The 14362-nt window shown below is 33.7% G+C and overlaps 1 protein-coding gene across 1 annotated transcript in view; it reads right to left on the bottom strand.

The window, feature by feature from the left end:
- Positions 1–14362, bottom strand: part of MMP16 (matrix metallopeptidase 16) — a 365749-nt gene that overhangs the window by 22193 nt on the left and 329194 nt on the right. The window contains exon 8 of the mRNA XM_020970086.2: positions 2128–2278. Coding sequence (XP_020825745.1) covers positions 2128–2278 — 151 coding nt within the window. The remainder of the gene's footprint in view (positions 1–2127; positions 2279–14362) is intronic.

Below are 14362 nucleotides of genomic sequence, written 5' to 3' on the forward strand. Positions count from 1 at the left end.
ATTGATTTTTGCTAACTAAAACTAGGCTACACTTAAACTTTTACACTGAACCCATGGGTTTCAGAAAAATAAAAATGAGAAAATCATGACATTTTTGCATATGTGGATAGCCATTCCTCCTTTGTACCCAAATGATACTTTTTAATCTCTATTTAAAAGGTTTCATTTAAAATTTTGATGTGTATGCTAAGTAATTTACAAAGACATGGTCCCTTTCTCACTAGGTGCTCATGTTGTTCCCTCAGAGGTCCCTCAAACCTTTTTCACTTCCTCCCTTCCAGCAAAGATCTAACACAATACTGAACCTAGTCCTGAATGGGCACGGTTATGCAATTAAAATCAGCAGGGGAATTAAAGTCTGAAAATCCATTAAGGAGAAAAAAAAACATTATAAATAATACGTCCTGAGAAGCTTAGTGGGATATGGATTTACTCCCACTGGTGGTCAATATCTTGTTATAGCTCAATTATCTCGGCAAGGCTCATGTTCCTCATTCTTCTGCTTCCATACTGCATTGCACTTATGTCCTGCTGAGTGTCATTATGTGTCTTATGGCTTTAAGTAGCAACTTCCCCATCAATAGAAGTTTCCTTGGATGGTTCTTTCATTTTAATGCTTTGCTAAGTACATTTTTTAAGAAGGTCTTGACTTGAAGACTATGATTTAATATCTCTTAAGTTTTTGCCACTGTTGAGTAAAGTTGGATTCCTATTTTCTTAGGAATATGAAAGTACAAAACAAGTAACTAAGAATAAATTTTGAAATAAACTTTCTGAACTGCAGGAGACAAATTATGGGATTTTTTTTTGGTTCCCGGTAGAGACTGACTTTCCAATCAATTGCAATTGAAATGCTTTCTGTTTCAAGCATCAAGGAATATTATTTAGTTATTTACTTTTCCCTCATATAATAAATTTGAGCTAATGAATTAGTTTCACAAGGAAGTCATGTTATCTTACATGAAGGTAGAACTGACCCTGGCTCAGTAAGGATTTAAGTCCAAATTACTTTCTTTCACTCAAATGATGGAAACATGGTTTAACTAGTCCTATCAAGAAATAATTAAGAATAACATGGAGTAGCACATTCATAATGATTTAACAACTGGTTTTTAATATCAAATGCTATTCTTTGCCAAAAAGTAATTTATAATCACTCTCAGCCTAGACATTGTTGTTTGCGACCCTGTGTATATATTGAGTTCACAAATTTTTATATGTTAAAACAGATTGAGACCTTAGAGTTCATCATGTCTCTCATTATACAGAAAATGAAAGAGAGGTCCAAAGACAGGAAGTGATTTTCTCAAGACATGAACAGACCAAGGAAGCTACTTTCCTATCTGTTAGGCTACTGTGATTATTATGACCATCACTTACTCTAAGTAGGATGAAAAAAATCACAAATTTAGCTCTGGAAATTATCTTAGAAGTCATTTAGTCCAAACCCTTCATTTTAGAGATGATACTAGGGCCCAGAGAAAAGGGAAGTGACATGCTCAAAGTTGTAATGTCCAATAAATACTAAAGGGAAGTAACACTAAAGGAAAATAATATTACAAACCAAAACAACGTTGTACAATAATGTTTAGGCTGGCTACAGTCTTACCTGCCTGCTGAAAACTAAATAAATAGCACTTTATAGATAAAGAGCTCATCACTTTTTTTTTCCTGAAATTGTGAAAGTCTTCCTAAGAAATATGTGCAGTTATAAAAAAAAAACTGAGGACAAAAACACAAAAAGAGATAGATGCATGGATAAGAAATTTTATTAAGGCAATGCCATTTGAATGAGACACCCATATATGGAATAAACACACTCATTTTTCACCTTAAGGAAATAAATAGGTCTCACTGAAATGAAAGCCATAATGAAATAATATTCACGTGATAGTCTTAGTATTTTCTCAGTGGTCTTAGGAAAATCATCTTGAAATCCCATTGGATGAATATATCTCTTTCAAATCTTTTTTTTTTTGGTTTACATGTGCATAACCAGGTTCCTAGTAATGAGTATCTGTGTAGAGCTATGATTATGCAAGTAAATAGAAGAAAAGATTTCTTCAAGGTGATTCATATATTATTTAAAGGCATGGATGGAATAAATTCTATGAACTATATACCTACCTATCACCCTTGAAGAAGTAGGTCTTCCCCACATCTTCCCACCAAATGGCAGAATCAATGCCATGAGGGGGAATTCCATTTCCAAGTGTTATTAAATCATGTGGATAACCTGGTTGAAGAGTGGTATCCTTGAACACCCAGTATTTGTTACCTGTACAAAATACAAATATTAATTTCAGAAATCATAATTAAATATATGTATGTATATATAACTTGTATATATTTTTTTCAAAAATGAATGTGATGCAAAGCATATTTTATTTGTTTGGAGTCCTTGAATAAATCGCCTTTAGAATGGATCATTTTTTTTAAGACCTTTGATTTCATATATATTGGGTACTCTTGATACAGTGATTCCCTCTCATTGATACTGATCAGCAACTTGTACCAAACACATAGTCTTACAGAATTCCCTGCAGACCATGAGAAGAAATAAATTCTCCAAGCTCATGTATTTAGTGAGTGTTATATTTAGGACTCAAATCCAGTATTCCTGGCTCCAATGCCGACCCTCTATCTGCTACTCTGTGATGCCAATATAGGATGATGTATTTGAAGGAGAAAAAGAACTTAGAACTTAACCCTTTCATTTTACAGATAGGGAAAATGAGGTTCAGGGAGGTTATATTACTTGGCCAAGGTAACATGGAGGAAGATAACCAAGAGTTTAGAAGCCACAAGTTTGCACTATGTGAGGATGTCTGCATATTAATAGTCACTTATTTGATCAAATCATTGTAGATAATTCCTTTTTATTCATTAGAACAGCCTTTATTAAAAGTAAGTGTGGTACAGTGAAAATTGATGTCATTTTGAGTCAGACGACCTGGGTTCAAATCTCAGTTCTGCTATTGTGATACTGGGCAATTCACTCAATCTCTCTGGGTCTAAGCTCTTTATCTGTAAAAAAAAAAAACAGTTGGGCTAGAAGACTTTCAATATCTCTTCTAGTTCTCGACTTATGATAGCATTTTAATGTAACAAATGAACAACTTTAAAGTATTAAAATATTAAATTTTAAAATAATTAAAACTTTTAAGAAATTCAAACTGACTTTTATACTAGTGATTTTGATTAAAAATAGCATACAAATGTATGGGACAATAAACACTTCAAATTTTCAGCGAATATTCCAGGGGTTTATGAAGAGATTCACTTTATCCAGGTTTCCTAGTTTTCTGAATAATGATGACAACACTAACTCGAATTTGTAGAGATTTTAAAATTTATAAAACTTTTTCTTTACCACAATTCCGTAGAGTTGGAAGTACATAATAATTGAGGAAAAATAAAAAAATAAACTTAATCAGTAATGAAACCTATGGCCTAATTTTTATATGCAAAATTATAAAATAAGGCTAACAAGCAGGATGGCCTAACGAAAGAAGATTAATCTGGATTCACAGACTCACTGAGACTTGTTAGGATGAGATCTGGAGAAAAGGAGGGCTACAGTAGTCTTATAAACTAATAAGATATGCTGATGTAACAGAACACAGGAACCAGAGAGAGAAATTATGGTGGAATGTTTTGCCTATAGAGGCAAAAATGTAAGGAATATTGACATTGATGTGTATTATAGACTACACGGACAAAAAAAATAATAGATCATTTTAGAAAAGAGATCACATGCCCGGCATGGTGGCATAATATAGATAAAGGCAACTTCTACTATACACACATCTGGAAACCTCTCTGAAAAAAGAGGACAGGTGCTAATATTCTTAATCTTGCCTTAATGACTTCATCTCTCAAAAGCAACAAAGAAAAGGAAATCATAATTGGGATTTGATTCTTGCCAACAAAGAAACACTTGATGTTGGAGAAGAAATTATGGAAAGCACAGAGGAAAGTGATAACTAAAAGTAAGAATTTCTAAAAGAGAAGAAGAGGAAAGCTGGAAACATTTTGACATACAGCCTAGATTTTTATATACCAGATTTTAAAGGATTAAAAGCCAGCATAAGGTGGATCTCATGAACTAAAATTGAATAGGGAAAGTCAGATTAGGTGGGATAGGAGTCTTTTGAGAATAACATTCTGAAGTCATAAATGGGAAAAAATATTAGAAGGAAAAAGTAAAAATAGTTATCTAAAGTGACTGATGTGGATCAATACACCAAATAAATAAAAAATTAAAAAGACATATGGACAAAGGGCATGTGGCACATAAGGGCATGTGACAGAATTCAAAAGATGTATTATAATCTGGTAAGATCAGTGTATGATGTGCAAAAGCAAGTAGCTAAGGCTGGTAAGGAAAGGTTGGATTGAATGGAATAAATGATCACTAACAACAGAGCGAGGGAAGAGCTATTTAATTTTTCTTTTGCTTCTGCTATATTTGTAGATGAAGATTTTAAATTTGTAGATCAAGGAAATGTAAACATCTTCTACACAGATTTTTAGCAAGGCATTTAAGAGATTCTCTCATGGCATTCTTGAAAAAAAAAGATGAAGACATGCTGACTCAGAACATGAGAGCCATATGATCATATATGTAAGTTACAACTTTGATCCTCAGCTTCCTCATCAATAAAATAAGTATGCCAATATGTATGTAAACCTATTTGCAAACTTGAAAATGTTACATAAATTCCAGATGTTTTCCAGAAAATAATAAGGTTTGAGAGCTGGAAGGAGACTTAGTGGTTATTTAGTCCAAGGTATACATACAAGGAATACCCACTATCTCTTCTTGAAGAATGCTGAGAAAGACAAATCCATTGTCACCTAAGGCAGCCCATTATCATTCTGGAGAGCACTAATCATTAGGACATTTTTACTAACATTCAACCTAATATTCCTCTGCTACTTCCACCCACTGTTTGTAGTTTTATCCTTGTGGGGTCAAATAGAAGATATCTAGTTGCTCTTTCAACATGAGAGATTCTCAAGTAATTGAGTGCTATTACATCTTTTTATTTTTTTTCATAACTCAAGCTAAACATGTCTAGTTCCTTGAGTGGTCTTCATATGACATGGACTCAAAGCCCTTCACCATTCCTTTTGCCTTCTCAATGAGCTTCATAAACCGTGACACCCAGAACTGAGCTCTGTAACTCAATATGCGATCTGGTAAGGGCAGAATACAAAGCAATGATCACTTTCCAGTATCTGGAAACTATGCCTTTCTTAATGTAGCCCAAAAATACATTAGATTTTTTTTTGGCTGCCTCATCCCACTGCTATCTCATGTTCAGCTTTCACTATGCCAAAATAACCCAGATATCATTCAAACTGTTGTTTAACTATATCTTACCCATTCTGTATTTCTTTAGCTAATTTCTGAATGCAAGTATAAAACCTTATATTTATTCCTACCAAATTTCATATTATTAGACCAATGATATAGGCTGTCAAGCTCTTTTTGGATCTTGACATAGTGTGTTAGCTAACCTTACAAGCTTCTTACATTCTACCTATGTGATGAACATTCCATCTATCCCACTATCCAAATCATTGAAAAAGAAGTAAAACAGCATGAGGCCAAGCGCAGTTCCCTGGAAACCTTCTGCCAAGGTGACATTGAAGCATGAATGACAACCTTTTGTGTTTGACCATTCAGCCTGTCCTGAATCCATGTAATTAAATTATCAGGCAAGTCACATACCTCAATATTTTACACAAGAATAGCATGGGATATGTTAACAAATGTTTTGCTAAAATTTATTAAATTATAGGATGTCTATAACATTCTCCTAATTCACCTGTTTGGTAACCCTGTCAGAAAAGAAAATAAGTTTAGTTTGGCATTGCCTACTCTTGGTGAAGACTTGCTGGCTTTATGTATTCATTGCTCTCTTTATAGATATTCCCCAACAATCTATTTAATGATCCATTCTCAATTTCCCTAGTAATCAAATTTAAACTCACTGACTTAGAAGTTACAGATTCTGTTCCCTTGCCTTTTTTTGGGGGGGGAAGGGGAAAATCATATAAACATTTTCCTTTCTCCAGAACAGTCATACTTTTTTTTATTCTCCATGATCTTTCAAAGACCATTGACATGTCTCAGCAATTACATTTACCAGGATGAAGTTTACCTAGGCTATAATATGGATCATAATTCTACTGATTCAACAGGAATTAGGCTTATAATGATAATAAACCTACATAACAAATTTAGCCTGAAGATTAAGAATGGCTTTTGCCTCCTTGAACTTACAATGCAGGATCTCATTCTTTTGAAGATAAAATGACTGATAAAGAAGTAAAGAATAAGTTACATAATTGTATTGAGAAAATACAATGACATCTAAACATTACATTGGCAGACCGTAGAATTTAATTTATCTTATTTAATTATGTGTGGAATGGCCATGCCACAGGTACACACCTACCTTTGGTAAAATTTTGTATATTGCATTAAGAAAACTTCACCCCAAAGTTCCAGGATCATGTCCATGCCAGACTCAGTGGGACAGAAAATCTAGAAATCTGTTTAAGAGTTTTTATTATATTTTAGTTACCCCTCTGTGTTATTCAAGAAGAGAAGTTTAAGGAAAGATATGCTAGCCTGTATCTTCGTGATTAACAGTAGGCTTTACTTTTATCACATTCTTCATTAGGAAAGGGTATATATTTTAAATCCCTCCCATGCTGGTTTTACAGAATAAATCTTTTATCAGCTTCTCTCAGCTGGTCATAACCAGCTTTCAAGCAGAGGCACTCTAGCATGGATCAGCATATCCCTTCTTGTTCTTCCTTGGTAAATCATAGCATCATCCATTCTTTCCAAGGAAACCACCCAATGCTTTCTCTGCAGTCTGGCTGTTGAGTTTTTTTTTTTTTCCCAAGGCACACAGAGCTTCAGGTTGTATTTGGCTTCAGAAAATGTTCATACAGCCTTAGTCTGTATATTTTCCAGGGTGTCAGCAGGAGGGGAACGATGTGTGAACAAATGAGAGTTACAGTTCCTCTAGGAAATTCCTGTCATTCTACCTGTTTTGTTTTGTTTCCATGTTCTCTAGGGATGCATTCCTACAGTGGAAGCCCAGTATTTCCTTTCAATGATGGGAGAAAAAAAAATTCTGCATTTCCTTTTAAACTGACAGAGCATTTCTACAAAAGATTTTTTACCAACAGGCTTTCTTTCCTTAACAGAAGAAACCAAGGGTCTGAAAAATATCCAATAATCCTTCATTGAACAGTTTTTTTTAAATCAGAAAAACTCATCAGACACATATTAGATATAACACTCCATGAAAAGATTTTAGCAGCTATGCACATTGTAAGGAGTAAGAGAAGAAGCAAATTTCCAATTAAGTACTTGTAGGACAAAACTTTTTTTTATGAAATTAAGTTGACAATAATTGTGATTTATACATTTAATTTTCCAAGTGGATATAGGGCAAAAAGAATGCAATAAAATTAGAATATTCTTTTTGTGCCCTGATGAAAGTTAGTTTAAGTTTTCATTTACAAGTTTTAAGAGCCTTGGTGTTCTTTAAAAAAGAATGAAAGAAATATTTTAAATAGAAAACTTTTTTTTAAATAAGGGCAAATGAGACATGCTTCAAAGACTGACTTTTGTACCTCACATTTTGTCATTTCCCTCTTCAAAGCTCAGCTCTTCTGGGCTGCAATTCGTAATTAACCCCAACCAACTTTGTTCAGAACTAACTCTGTGTTCCTTTAGCACATATATTCTGTTGCACTTAATTAACATTCAGTTGTCAATGGTTCTGTAAATGCTCCTAAAGGTTTACATATTCTCCACTATACTGCAATCTTCTTAGGGCAGAAGCTCCATCATGTTATATTACTCTGTCATATCTAAGTACAGAGTTATACATATGGAGGTTGTTCAATAAATGCTTAATGATATAATCTTGTTGTAATAGTTATTTTCTATTATGATAGTGAAACCTAACAGGATTTTGAAAAAGAACCTTACCAACAGGGCCACCACTTTTATTATCTGTTAGATTCACATTAAACACCAGTCATGCCAATAAACAAGTTTGTTTAATGATGACTAAATAAGTATACATCGATGGAGCTTTAAGAACATAGTTCTTTCAGAAAGATCTCTTGTCATAAAAAAAATTTATCTTAAAAGCCAGTTGGAACAAATGTTACATTTTTCTTAGAGAACTTAATCTTTCTGGTATTGCTTTTAGGTTGATTACTCAGTTCATTTGAATAAACATCTAACTTTAAAGTCCATATGGTTTCTGTTAACAACCTTTATGATTTCATGTCCTATTTAGTTCCAGGTGGTAGGATATAGCAAAACAAACAGGATTTTAACATCACAATGGTGAAAGGAAGTGACAGAGACTGAGAAAGTTTCTGAAAATTATGAATTTTTTTCTTAAAGTTACATTACTAAAAAAATTTCAAAGTATAAAATAAAATTGAAACAGACATGTAAATTTATTATTGCCTTCCTGAATCCTGATAAAGAAGTATGGAAGATTTAATAATCAAATAAAGAGATAAATAAAATAAACTTGCCAAAGGCGTACTGACCTCAGATTGGAGTATTTATTTCATTTTACCAAGTAAACATTAATATTTAAAAAAAAGGAAAGAATACATGTTTCAAGCGAATAATTGCGGTTTGATGCCCTAAATCTTTTGGTTAACACCAAGGTCAAGTTATATGTTACACTTTATGGTGAAACTCATCAGATGTCATCTTTTCATTTTACTCTAAGCTGACAATCATTGCTTTCTTCCGGTAAGCAATTATCCCAGAAACCCATCTCTAGGTAAAATTCTATTTAACCTTGGACATATTAATTTAGTTCAGTTAGGACTTTCAGTTCACTCATCTCTATAATAAGTGGGTTAGACCAGATGACTTCTAAGACACCTAACAGATCAAAAATATAAAAATACTAATGGTTACTTATAGTTTTTACTTTAACAAACAAGTACATTCACAATATGAAGGAATTCCATCAATATATTTTTAAAGTTTATGTGAACAAAAACCTTGCTCAAATTACTTAAATATGGACAGTTTTCTTTCTTTCTTTTTTTTTTGGGGGGGTGAGGCAATTGGGGTGAAGTGACTCACCCAGAGTCATAGCTAGTGAGTGTTATGTGTCTGAGGCCAGATTTGAACTCAAGTCCTCCTGACTCCAGGGCCAGTGTCTATCCACTGTGCCACCTTGCTGCCCCCAAATATGGACAGTTTTGAGAAGCACTTATTTAAAACAAATGTCAATGTCATTTCTTTATCCACAATCTTATTCATACTTTATCTTAGTGGGGGGCCTGAGAGGGGAGGTGCTAACCATGGCTACTCATGGAGCAAAAGGTTGAGCAGTTCTTGTCAAACTGGAAGGAATTGGGTCTAGTAGAGGTCCAGCAATGTGTTGCAAGCTTCTTATCTAAGGAATAGAACAATCATAAAATGACCCTTATTTCTATGTTTTTAATAAAGAAACTTTATTTATTGTGAAAACTGGGTCTTCCAATCTCAATCAGGCTGGAGGTGAAAGGGTTAATCATAGGCTTGACTCACTCCTATCCACTTGGGAGCTTTGACCTGTTGTTCTGTTTCATATTGGGTTCATTTCACCCCTGTCTGGGCAATCTTAGTATAGACACTCAAACAAGTTAGCCTGTTGCAGCTCATCTGCTTAAGTTTTTTTTTTTTAATAAATATAATATTTGTTCATCAGTATTTTGAAAACCAGCTGCTTTATATAGATGACTATTTCCTCTACCACTGAAGCTGAAGCTCCTCACATGTATAATCTTGTAGATAGTCTTCAAAAATCTCTACTGCTACATGTGGTGGTACATTCGTACAAGACCCACTTACCAGGGAGGTGGAGGCTGAGGGTGGCTGATCCCTTGAGCTCAGGAGTTCTGAGCCACAATAGGTTAATGCCTTTGGGTGTCTACTACTAAGATTAACTGGTGACTCTACCCTTCACATACAGCCAGTGAGAGAATTTGTTTTGCATTATTATGTATCTTTGTCAAAAACATTTTTTTTCCAATTTTTGATTTATGTTAATTATTTTTGAGGCAGCTAGGTAGCACAGCAAATAAAGTATTGGGCCTGGAGTCAGGAAGACTCATCTTTTAGAGTTCAAATCTGGCCTTAGCCACTTAGCTGTGTGACCCTAGGCAAGTCACTTCACCCTGTTTACCTCAGTTACTCATCTGTAAAATGAGCTGGAGAAGTAGATGGCATACCACTCCAGTATCCATTAATATATATATATATATATATATATATATATATATATATATATATATATATATATATATATATATATAATATATATATATACATATATATACATATATTTACATATATATATACACATAATACATACATACACATATGTGTGTATATGTGTGTGTGTGTGTGTAATTGCGCACTCTAAATAGATCACTTCTGTCAGGAAGTGGTTAGGTTATTATAGATCCTTTGGAATCATTGCAGTGATCATAGTTCTTACGACTTTCAAAGTTGTCTTTACACTATTTTTGTTATTGTATGATTTGTTCTCCTGTTTCTGCTGAGTTCATTCTTCACTTATAAAAGCCTTCAAAAATTATGTATTTTCATAATGCTGATGTTATACTATAAATTATTCTTCTCACTTCACTCTATATCAGTTCATATAAGTCTTTCTATGTCTCCTTGAAACAATTTCCTCATTTCTTATAGGACAAACATTCTATCATATTCATATGACACAATTTATGCAGTCATTCCTCAAATGATGAGAATCTCTTTAGTTTCCAGGGGGTTTTTTTGCCATCACAAAAAGAGCTGTTATAAATAATTTTGTACATATAGGACCTTTTCCTGTTTATTTAATCTCTCTTGGGTATACATCTATAGTGGTACAATTGAGTAAAAGGACATACACTGTTTAATGACTTTTTTTGTATTGCATGTCTGACAGTCTGACAACTTTATTTTTGAATCTATTTATATTCTCAGTGGTCCATGAAATAACTTTATTCTATTTCTTACTCCAATCTCATTTTAACATATGCCTTTGATGTCATTTTCTCATAATTCTTCAGTCCAGATCACTGGTGAATATGAATATAAACATCTGGCTTGTATAAAGTTTACTAGAGTTATGTCAAAAATGCTTGGGGTACATTCAAATAATGACCACACTCAAGGTGTAAGACATTTAGCAGTTAGAGTATGCTGCTTTCACGTATTGCAATTTTGTTAAAGGACTCCCTTAGCACAATGAACTAATAGAGAAAGGTGGCTAAAAGGCAGCCTTTTGCATTTTAAGGGAAGGGATTATGTATCTGATTTGGTAAACATGCCAGAATGAGAAATCATTCCAATTATCAATGCCAAGTTGATAGACTGAAAATAGATAAGGATGCAACAAGAAAAGAGAGGACTGACATCTGCACCAGTCTCCATAGAATCATTTGCATACACAGGTAACCAGTTACCAACAATTGTTGTTACCAAAAATTTTTGCCATATTAAAAAAGAAAAAAAAGTTCATGTGATCTCAGGTTGCATTAAGGGAGTCACAGAATACAAAGACCACATAAAAGCCATTAATAAGCTAGAGAGTGTTCTCATTAGACTGATGATTGGCTTCAACTTCAATGCCATATAAAGTTGAGTTGAGTTGAAGGAAATGGAGATGTTTACAGATGTTTTCTAGAGGAAATAGAGATGTTTAGCCTTGGGGATACATAATAGCTATGTGCAATTGTCTTAAGAGTTATCACTTGGACGAAATTAAAATTGGTCTGTTTGATTCTCACGGGCAGAGCTAAAAGCAACGAATGGGAGATACAGAGAAGCAACGTTGGGATCAGTATTAGAGGAAAACGTCCTAACAATTAGGAGGCATTATAGGACAGAACTGGCACTGGAATCAGTGGATTTGGGTTTATATCACAACACTGTAATTATTACTGTAATTATACTAGTTGCATATGACCATGCATAAGTCACTTTATATCACTGTGCCTCAGTTTTATCATCTATAAAATGAAGGGACTGGATTATATGATTTCTCAGGTTCAGTCCATGGCAGTGGATAGAGTGTTGGACCTTGAGTCAGAATGATACCTCAGATACTTCTTAGTTATGTGACCCTTTGCAAGTCACTTAACCTCCCTGGGATTCATTTTGCTCATTTATAAAATGTGAAGACTAAAAGTAGCTACTACCCAGGGTTTCTGGAAAGATCAAATGACATGATATTTGTAAAGACCTCTAGAAACCTTTAGTTGTACTGTAAATTACACACACACACACATACATACACACACACACACACACTGGGTGGGGGTGGTTATGTATGAATATGTAAATATATACACACCTACCCACAACCCATATTCCCCACCCCACTTATATAGGTGTATGTATATATGTGAGTGTGTGTGTATGAATTGTAGCAGTACAAATACGGGCAATTAATGAAATGAAGGACAGGATTTACTTTATATGTATAGCCTCTCTGCTTCTCTCTCTCTCTCTCTCTCTCTCTCTCTCTCTCTCTCTATATATATATATATATATATATATATATATATATGTATATGTGTATATGTCCATATAACAATTTCCAAAATTTCCTTCCTTTGCTCTCTTGTCTTATCACATTTAATGGTAAATTCTTACTGTTTTCAAGTTAACTTCATATTCTGATATTATGAAAAAAAAGTAAAAGGAAATGCTTTTGCTAAGAGATGGCAGTTATAGTGAACTGACCACTCTTCAAGAAGGACAGTCATTGATTTTCAGGGGTTCACACTAAGGGACTATTACCGCCATACCTTAATTTTAGATAACATTGCCAATAACTCATTTTATTAAGGCACTTTTAAAATTGAACTTCACAACAACATTTTAGATTAATCTATATCTAACAGTTAACAACAGCATGTCAATTTTTAATTGATAATAGGTACAACAAATATTATTATTTCAATTTTTTTTCAAAACCCTAAACTGAAGCTCAACCAGGTTTACCAACTTGCTCAGTCATACAACTAGTAAATGGTTTTCTCTCTCTATGCCTTCACACAAGCTGTCCTCCACAATGTTCTTCCTTTTCTTAGAATTGTTAGGGCCCTTCTAGGCTCAGTCAGGTGCTACCTCCTACATGAAACCTCCTCTGGTTTCCTAGTTGTTGGTACTGTTCTAAATAGTGCAGGGGACAATTCCTTAATACCATAATAGTACATACTTACATAATACTTAATAGTATTTATTGAATTCTTTAAAGTTTACAAAGGAGCTTAGATATGTTAACCTATTTGATCTACAGATCAAACTCAGAATATTGGTGTTATTATTATCTCCATTTTAAAGATGAGGAAACTGAGGTACCAAAAGGTTAAGTGACTTGCTCAGAGTCACATAGCTAGGAAGTGTCTGACGTGAGATTTGAAGTGAGATCTTCCTGACCCCAGGTCCCACATGCTAGCCAGAACCACTACTGTTTGCACTTTATCTTTGTAGTACCTAGTACACAGTAGGTGTTTAATAAATGTTAACTGAATTGAACCTAGAGAGCTGGAATGCAAAGTAGGGGTTTTTTACTTCAAAGTCACCACTCATTCTACACTTATGCTAACCTGCCTCCTTAAATAACTGCTTTCTTGAATGTATATAGAAATATAAAAATGTCTATGTAAATTGTATAATTTAAGAAAAAAGAATTTTAAAAGTAAAAAGCCATTGGATTTCCAAAGAGAATTTATTTTCTTTTATCTATATAAATTGCACTTTGGTTCATTTACAATTTATAGCTTGACCTAGGCTGTAGGTAGGCACTCAAAGAAGCAAAGGGATGGTTTTAAGAGTGTGAAATAGCTACATTCGTAAGTTATTTAAATTATAAATCCTTCTTTTTGCCTGAATACTTTACTATTTCTACGTTATGAATTTCTAAACTATATAATTCATATTTGTATTTACCCATATATGTTAGGGGAATAAATTCTGTGGTCTTTGTTATCATTTTATTCTACTTCGAAATATCCACTGGGACAGTTGACATTAACGTCATTCTACTTTTCCCTGGTCATGATACTGCCGCTTTATTCTCCCAATATTATGAAGAATAAAGTGGACACTTGTAGTTTAAACACATGCACTTAGTTAAGCCTATAGCCCAAAATTCTCATGAGAGCTTAAAGTAAGGATAAAGATGAGTATTTTTGCATAAGAAAGATAAAGTAAAAACAAAAGTGTGTTTCTAAGTGAACTCTTCAGTGAATAAAGGGGAAGAGGTGTCAAAGATCAATAGAAGGA

This window comes from Phascolarctos cinereus, unplaced genomic scaffold (assembly GCF_003287225.1).
Source record: "Phascolarctos cinereus isolate Bilbo 61053 unplaced genomic scaffold, phaCin_HiC Scaffold_4;HRSCAF=312, whole genome shotgun sequence".
Classification (NCBI taxonomy): domain Eukaryota; kingdom Metazoa; phylum Chordata; class Mammalia; order Diprotodontia; family Phascolarctidae; genus Phascolarctos; species Phascolarctos cinereus.